Source organism: Gigantopelta aegis, chromosome 10 (genome assembly GCF_016097555.1).
Source record: "Gigantopelta aegis isolate Gae_Host chromosome 10, Gae_host_genome, whole genome shotgun sequence".
NCBI lineage: Eukaryota > Metazoa > Mollusca > Gastropoda > Neomphalida > Peltospiridae > Gigantopelta > Gigantopelta aegis.
The window spans coordinates 9,134,811-9,143,789 of NC_054708.1; the positions used below are offsets into that span (position 1 = coordinate 9,134,811).

Sequence of the window (8,979 nt, forward strand, 5' to 3'; positions counted from 1 at the left end):
GTCGCCAAATGGCTTGTCACACAATATAACTCTATTGTAGTAACTAAATTGTCCCGGAATCAATCTAAATCTATATTATATTATTATTATAACCTTCCCATATTCAATATCATTCAAATCCATTATTGTAAGAGAACAATGGCTATTCAAATCAGACAAGAAAAACAGTCTTCAAAAGTTGTTCATATGAATATTGTATGTTATATTACATTGCTAGACCGAACGAGTGACAATCTTCCGATATTAGTGATAATTAGTCCGATATTAGTGATAATTAGTTCGATATTGGTGACAATTAGTGCGATATTAATGACAATGTGTTCGATATTAGTGACAATGTGTTCGATATTGGTGACAATTAGTCCCATATTAGTGACAATTAGTGCGATATTAGTGACAATGTTTTCGATATCGAGCGACAAGTTACACCATACGGGTGACAAGTTGTAAGTTGAATGATTATACTTAGTCTGATATGTTAAAGCCATTATAGTAATCTTTTGACAAGTGGTTACATCCCCTGAAGGTTCAAGCATATCTGTCCTGGGTACATCCTCCGAATTTTTCTGAAAACATGTGCATGACATGGTGTTCGTGAGGTAATAATAACTATGAAATTTGCAATCTTATAGCCTTAGTGTCCCGCCCACATCTTGTTTTGATCATTACTTGTTATTTCATTTCAGTTTATTACCGTTATTACATTATGTTATAATTCAAGCACGCTATCCTGGGTACACACACACACACACACACACACACACACACACACACACACGTACGTGAGTTATTTGGACAGGACAAGGGTTAACGGTTAGCTATTTATTAGTGACTAGTGAGAGGGAGGTCGATGTGGTGGTCTTAAACCTCTTCATTGAACCATTAAACATCGCTCTGGCTTGGAACCGATACCGGGATGCGAACCCATTAACTACCAGCCATAAGGTTGATGAGTTAATCACGACACCGCCGAGGCCGCTAGCCTACTAACCCGTAACTCAGGTTATGTCATGCGTTTATTACAATTAATTCGCCAGGCAAATGACAAATAATTCAACGTCGTTGTGCAGTTCAAACCAATCAATCAATTGACTATTGACACGTGTAGGTTCAAGCACGTTGTGTCTTGGGCACATCCTTTGAACGGCATTTCAAACGTGACAAGTAGTCTGATATTCTTACGCAACGTCAGTCACAATTAGTCCGATATCCCTACGCTAGCTTATGACTCAGCTTTTCTTATTTTGATAGTGATGACTCTCCTTAAAATGCGATATCTGTGTTATCGGTCCGCCATACAAAATCTTTTATCTTTCAAGGCTGAACTTTTTTAATCATATATGTTAGCTTGATCTTCGTCCTTATAATACAACTAACATTCAAGCACGCTGTCCTGGGCATTCATTCCAGCTATATGGCTGTCTGTCGAGAAAACTGGTTAATGGTTACTTGTTAGAGGTCAGTGAAAGAGATGTCGGTGTAGTGGCCTTAAACTTGTTCATTTCATTGAGCTGCTGAACTCACTTTGTGTGGAAGCCGGTACCGGTACACGAACCCAGCATCAACCATTCTCAGGTCAAATGGGTTAACCCTTACATGAGCGAGCTCGATAGGTTGACGTTAATGTGGGCGTTGATGATGTACAGACTGACCGCACCGGGGGACGGGCTGCGTTGCGCTACTGACGATTCCACACGCGATCGATACCAGAGTCACCACACTGGCTCAGGGGTCGTTAATTTCCAGAATGGCTTCCAGATAACGCTTGTTTTACAGGAAGGAAGAGAGAAACGTGTGTTTCAACCCAGCTCAGTTGGAACAAAATTAAAACTGACTGCAATCTATCTTCTTTCTTTCTTTCTTTTTCACTTTCTTCTTTTTCTTCTTTGTTATAAATTCACTGAGCAGCTAAAGTCTACCATACTCTTATGGTATCTGTTTCTCGTACGTATGCATGTGTGCGAAAAAATTGTACCGAAATTGCATTGCAAAATGGCGACAATGTCTTTAGGGTTTTTTTTTAATTACGCTGTTAGCATAATATAGCGTAACATACTCTACAGGTATTTGCTTTTGATGTGTATGCATGCGTTTTGCGTTAGCAGAAGAAAATAATTTACTCAAAATAGCATTACGCGTGAACATGAAATTATCCAGGGGTGGTCTCTAGACTATGGCTAGCGAATCCCCCACCCTTCCAGGCACACGCGCCTGCATTACTAATCATAATACATGACATAATTCAGGCTTTGTTTGGGAGATTCTAAATATAAACGTCATTGTTTTATCACCTCAGTTACGTATTTACAATACTACTGCAATACAGGGCTTCTAGATTGTGGTAGTCCCACTCCCACGGCTAGTGATATTCAGTGTAGGCCTAGTAAATAACTACTGTAACTAGCCCAACGGCTAATGGAAAAAAACCTTGTCAAATGCTGCATTTAAGTCTTACTTTGTAAATATGAATATCCTGCCCTCTCTTCCCACCCCCAATCTAAGGGTTTTTTTAAGCTCTATCTCCCTTTTTAGGTGACATATCTGATTATTACTATTAATAAAATGTTTTTAAAGTTTGACTAGTGAATGTTTAATCATGGCTAGTAAATGTTTTAAATCACTGATCCCATGGCTAGTGGATTTTTATAAAATTCTAGAATCCCTGCAATATGTGTGAAATGTGTCAACTCACTCGAGTATTTACAGAACTACTGCAACATATGTAAAAATGTGTCACCTCAATTTAGTATTTACAGCACTACTGAAACATATCTGAAAATGTGTCACCTCGATTGCGTATTTATAATACTACTAAAATATATCCGAAAATGTGTCACCTCGATTGCGTATTTATAAATGTACTGCAACATATCTGGAAATGCGTCACCTCAATTGCGTATTTATAACACTACTTCAACATATCTGAAAATATGTAAACTTCTAGAAAAAGTGTTACATAGTAGGCTACGGCGTTTGACTCATTAAAGCCGCACACCCTAGTTCCATCCAGCGAAAATAAATTATAATTTGGTTAATCTACAAACCTGTAACACACTTAGATCACGTTTTTATCAAATGGAGTGAAAAAGCAGGTTTTATATCGATAAATACCATGGGAATCCCCATGTCCCAATTGCTTGAAATAATTTTGAAAGTTAGTATTCTGAAGATATCGTAAGACTTAGCAAAATTATTGGTTTTAAGGGTTTGTAACGTTTTGTATTGAGACACTTACTTGTCTGAACTTTATTGTTACTGAAAATGTTCACGAACTGTGAAGAAAAATCTCACAAATGAACAACAACAAATCAGATGTTGATTGCGCGAACCGTGCACGAGAAAACAAACCGAACCAAAATGATAACGGTCACGTGGTATACCAACGTCTGTGACATTGAAATGGAAATATCCCGTCTAAAAATAGATTAGACCTTGTCTGCTCAACGGTTTTTTCTCAAACGTGCGTGCGTTTTTAAGAAATACGAAAAATGCATATTACAAAAACTAGGATTACCAGGATTACCAAAAAACACTTCAGGTGAATGGAAATGTATATTCTAAATAATAAACGGTAAGTAAAGTGCAATTTTATTTGTGAAAAAAATGGATTTAATGGCGAAAAACAACGCCGTAATGGTTAACAACTAGCCGTAACTAGGGTGTGTCCCATTAATACTGCAGATTCAGTGTTACTGTTCGCTAATTGCTTGTCCTTTCTGAAAACGCCGTATAGCGTGACACGGGTTCTGGCTTCTGGCACTGTTCAGACGTCACAATAACAAACATACTCTAATGGGATTTTCCAGTATCTGCAACTCACCGCTTTACCGACACATCAGACGTATTTTCTATATCAGTATTTACTTTATGCCGCAACAGTCAGCATTACATGTTTGCTTAATAATCCTCGCACGATTTTATTCCACGTTTGTATCAATTAGCAAATAGATGGGGAATGTGTGTCGTCCCGCCAACTGCAATTTGATACGAAATTCACAAAGCGGAGCTAGTAGCCAGCCGGGGCTGCGTTTAGTATATCCGTTTTTGTAGCGAGCACAAAATATTTTAACTGGTTTTATTCTGTCACTTGTTACTTTTGTTTAACAATAAGCGCCAAAATCAGTCTACTTGATCAATAAGGGTATATACCACCTCTTCATTGGGCGCCATCTACATGTTTCATCCTTCTGCTTGAGTAATACGTTAAAGTTTGGTTTGTTTAACGGCATCGATATGTGTATATGTACAAATAAAAGTCTTTGAGTACGGTAATTCCATTCCTCTAGCTAACGTGACTTGTCCTAATGAAATGACATCATCAATATTTTTACCACTTGAGTACCGTCATGGTGTCAGCACGAACAAGAATTTAATATCTAGTTTGGCGAGTTCATGTACTCGGGAGTATTATCCAGTAATATCGCCAATACCGCTTAGCGTTAGTCTCGTTCGACAAGGACTATCTCGTTCGACAAGGACTATTAACGAAACGAAGTCTGGGAAAACCTGTAATACGTTCAGAAGTTGACTGGTTTCCGGCGCATCCTGTATATCCTATCAAATTCATGTAACGTTGGGCGCCAAAACTGGTTTAGCGAGCGATCAGTTAAACTGATACGTATACGCTAAAGTAACGAATAAATGGAAGACTTACTATAACCAGTCTATTAATTCAGCCAATCAGATCCATTATCTCTGTTTGGTTATTATGTGGATTTTGGACTGTATTTTTATAATATTCTTTGCCAGCTTATAGGTAGCACAGGCCCTGACAGTATACTAATATAATATTGCTGGATGGTCAGACTGCGCTTATATGTATTTATACATCATATGTAAACACGGAAATAAAGCATTTTGTATTGTAGTGTATTTTATTGTATTGCACTGAACTGTATTGCATGTTGTACTGTACTGAATTGCATATTGCACATTGCATTGCACCTTTGTTTGACACCCAGTAACCGATGTGTATTTTTGTGATGTGGTGTTGTTAAATATTTATTTATTTATTCATTATTCATTTATTCATTTATTCATTCATTGCATGACATGGCATTGTATTGTATTTTGAATTGCATTGCATGGCATTGCATTGTATTTCATTGCATTGAATTGCAATGTAATATACATTGTACTGTATTGTGTTGTATAGAGCGTATATTCGTGGACTGTGCGCCATATTTTGGTGGACTATGCGCCACATTTTGGTGGAATATGCGCTATAGTTTGGTGGAAGGTCATCATATGACGTAGATGAGACTAGATATATTTGTTAACGGAAATGTGGTGAAATCTTTTAAATTCCACCTTTGAGGTCTAAAACATTTATTCTTTATCGTTCTGCTGTTATATAAAAGCACCCAAAATATGCTTATGCACCCCATTCACACACACACACCGTCACGAATAACACAATAAAGAGTGTTGTCTATCAAATTGGATGTATATGTTATGGGACATCAGTCTTTTGGGAAGGAACCGTCCACATGAGTCTGTTAACCGCGAAGCCCATTAATCTTTTAACATTCATCATGTGTACACATTTGCTGTTTGCGTTAGCTCAACTTTACTTCTGAGGATCCAAACTAATGTACAGGCGTTAACAATAAAATGTAAAACACGTTACAGTCAAACGTATTGCATATCGTCGCCATCAAGCTACAGCGGTGGTGATATATTTGCCCCCAGTGTACAGTTAATCCACAGTTTTCTTCTTCGATGCCGTTGAATGCGTCTCAAACGATGGAGAGACAGAAATTGGATTTTGAAACATTCGGGTAATTATGTTTTATCCAGCACATATGACAGCAGGGGAAATAAAGAACGAACGTAAAATCTAATTTTAGGCCCAGGCGGAGTCTGGGGAATCCAAACTAGCTGATCACGACGAACAGTGACTTCTATTTGTCACATGGTTACATGAGAAACACTCCATTTGTCACGTGGTTACATGCACTATGTTGTCCATTATTTATTCATTCTTTGATCCTGGCTTTTGCTTTTTCTTTTGTTTTCAAGTGATGCAATCACGAAATGAGTGTATATCATTCAGAAAAAATATAGATCTGTTTTAACTAGATGTCATACTGGTACTGTAAAGTTCTACGATCAATATAACACGGGGGGGGGGGGGCATGGAAGGAAAAGGCATATTTGTTTAACGACATCTCAGCACATGTTAAAGTACGATCGTTTGGTATCTAGAATAGGGTAATTTTAATACTGGAAAACAGAAAGAATCTCTCTCTCTCTCTCTCTCTCTCTCTCTCTCTCTCTCTCTCTCTCTCTCTCTCTCCTCCTCTCTCTCTCTCTCTCTTTCGAGAGAGAGAGAGAGAGAGATTCATTTAAATTTTAGAGAGAGAGAGAGATTCATTTAAATTTTAGAGAGAGAGAGAGAGAGAGAGATTCATTTAAATTTTAGAGAGAGAGAGAGGGGGGGGAGAGAGAGAGGGGAGAGAGACACAGAGAGACACACACACAGAGAGAGAGAGAGACAGAGAGAGAGACAGACAGACAGAGAGAGAGAGAGAGAGATTCATTTAAATTTAGAGAGAGAGAGAGAGAGAGAGAGAGAGAGAGAGAGAGAGAGAGAGAGAGAGAGAGAGAGAAATTAATCTGCATTTTTGTTTAACGACACCTCAGCACATGTTAAAGTACGATCCTTTGGTGTCTAGAATATGGTAATTTCAATACAAATGCAATGAAATAGGTAGACAGTTTTTCAAAATATGTTTCTAAGGATTTCAAAATTATCAAGACGTGTTTCTGACGTTTCTCTTCATTGTCAAGAAGTGCTTATGACGTATAAATTACCCTCGGTGTCAAAACATGTATTAGTTGTTTCATTAGTGCATGCAATGTATGACCTTTCAAAGTCATGCTACTAATTAGAAATTAAATATTAAACACGAAAAATAATTATATACTAGTAGTGTCATGTATTCTACCATTTGTGTTGTTTATTTCGTTGTTTGCGTTAACGTTGTTGTTGCTGTTGTGTTTGTTGTTGATGTTGTTGTTAAGTGTATTATGTTTTTGTGCACTGTTTAGAAAAACTGATAGTAGAATTCGTTTCAATTATTTTTAAATTGTGCCAACGTCATTTCTTTTTTTTTAACGAGTTCATTATAATTATTACTACTATTACTAATGCTGCTGCTACCACTATAACATTGCTACTAATTAGTTTTGTTAGTTAGTTAGGTTAGTTGGTTAGTTAGTTAGTTAGTTAATCAGTCAGTCAGTCAGTCAGGTAGTTAGTCAGTTAATTATATAATGCAAGAGCTAAATGGAAAAAGGGACCTGTTTACGAAATACAAAGTACGCATAATTTTGCTTCTTTTGATATTAATTATAAATTACGTACGCATAATTGTTTAAAAAGAAGCTATTTTGAGCATTTCTGATGCATATATACACACATGCATGCATGTATATATGCACACATATACATAATACATACTTGCACATGTACGTACCCCCGACCCCCCCCCCCCACACACACACGCGCGCGCGCATATAAAATACACACACACACACACACACACACACATACACACACACACACACACACACATACATGCATGCATACACACATACACAAACAGATACAAATACATATAAAATACACATTCACACACATATGTGAATGTCTTAGTTAGAAGTGATATCTTATACTACTAGACCGAGATCTAACGGATCGATGCCAAATTATGTGTTACACTAACGTAACATATCCTGGACAGTCACCGACTGCCGATTGTCAAGGGCACTGTCCGAGTTGGACGTGCCTGAGAGTTCAGTTGAACCCAATCATAACGTCTCATCCTTATACATGTGCGTGGTGTACGCGCGATAATTCTTGATGTGCTAGTCACACCTAATGTCCTGAAGCCCTGAAGCGTTCTTTTAGCCCACTGAACGATTATTTAACATGGTATACAGTGAGAATGGTTCGAATTAATTATGGTACGAAACTGGTGCCAAATAAGCGGCGATCTTTGTGAATGGGCAGCAAGTCCATTGATGGACGTTGCAGACCAGAGTGTCAAGCGTGACTCAGACTATATCTACTCCATCTTGTATCTAGATCAATGTTTTTATTATAAACACAGACTTGGTTATTAAAGATTTCATCATCTTACTGTCTTTTAATTAATTTCTTTCTTTTTAATACGTTTTAAATATATATTTATGTATACATGTTCAGGCGCATGTGCAGGAATTTTAGCAGGGTGGGGTCTAGACTACAGCGACGAAAATGTACAGGGGGTCAAGGCATGCTCCTCCGGAAAATATATTGAGAGAGAAAAAATCTTAACCCCCAACGTTTCCCCAACACACGCGCTTGGTGTTATTGCTATTTATTTATTATGGAGCACAGAAATTGTGTGTGTCTACGCTAAAATAAAATTTTCCGTAGAGCAACTACTGACTCGTGTGTGTGTGGGTGTGTTTGTGACTCTATCAGCAGTGAACAGAATTCCAATACAACGATCGGCGCTGGACACCTTAGCAAACAAACGGCGATTAACAAAGCAATGGATGGTGGTACGAGGCAATGACTAGACTACGACTAGACTGACTCACCTTGCGGCAAGCCGCCCCATGTGAGGGTTCCATCCGAACTCCGGGAATGTCCCAAAACAGAACTGGTAACTTCCGTATACGTCAAATTAGCACACCGGCCGACCGGGATCACACAGGCTAATGGCAGCAACACACGCAACTGTTGTATGAAGACGTAGTCCATGGTGAACACGCACAGTGACCGTGTGTGTGTTTTTGCGTGTGTGAGTCTCTCTCTCCGTCTACTCTGGTACGACGTCGTCGTTCGTCTCCCTCGGTGCCATGTCAGTCGGCGTTACGCTTTCCCGTGGTAGCTGCTGCCTGCATTTTCATCCGCTGTACTCTCGTATGTATTGCCCATCCTCGTAAAATGATCAAAATCGATATTCCAACCTGCCTATCGCACAA

At 38.4% G+C, this 8,979-nt stretch overlaps 1 protein-coding gene across 2 annotated transcripts in view; it reads right to left on the reverse strand.

Moving 5' to 3' along the window:
• LOC121382990 overlaps positions 1–8,979 on the reverse strand; it is a 125,789-nt gene extending 116,810 nt beyond the window's left edge. For both annotated transcript variants that reach the window (XM_041512710.1, XM_041512709.1), the window contains exon 1: positions 8,593–8,979. In XM_041512710.1, the coding sequence (XP_041368644.1) occupies positions 8,593–8,755 (163 nt within the window). In that variant the 5' untranslated portion in view covers positions 8,756–8,979. The remainder of the gene's footprint in view (positions 1–8,592) is intronic.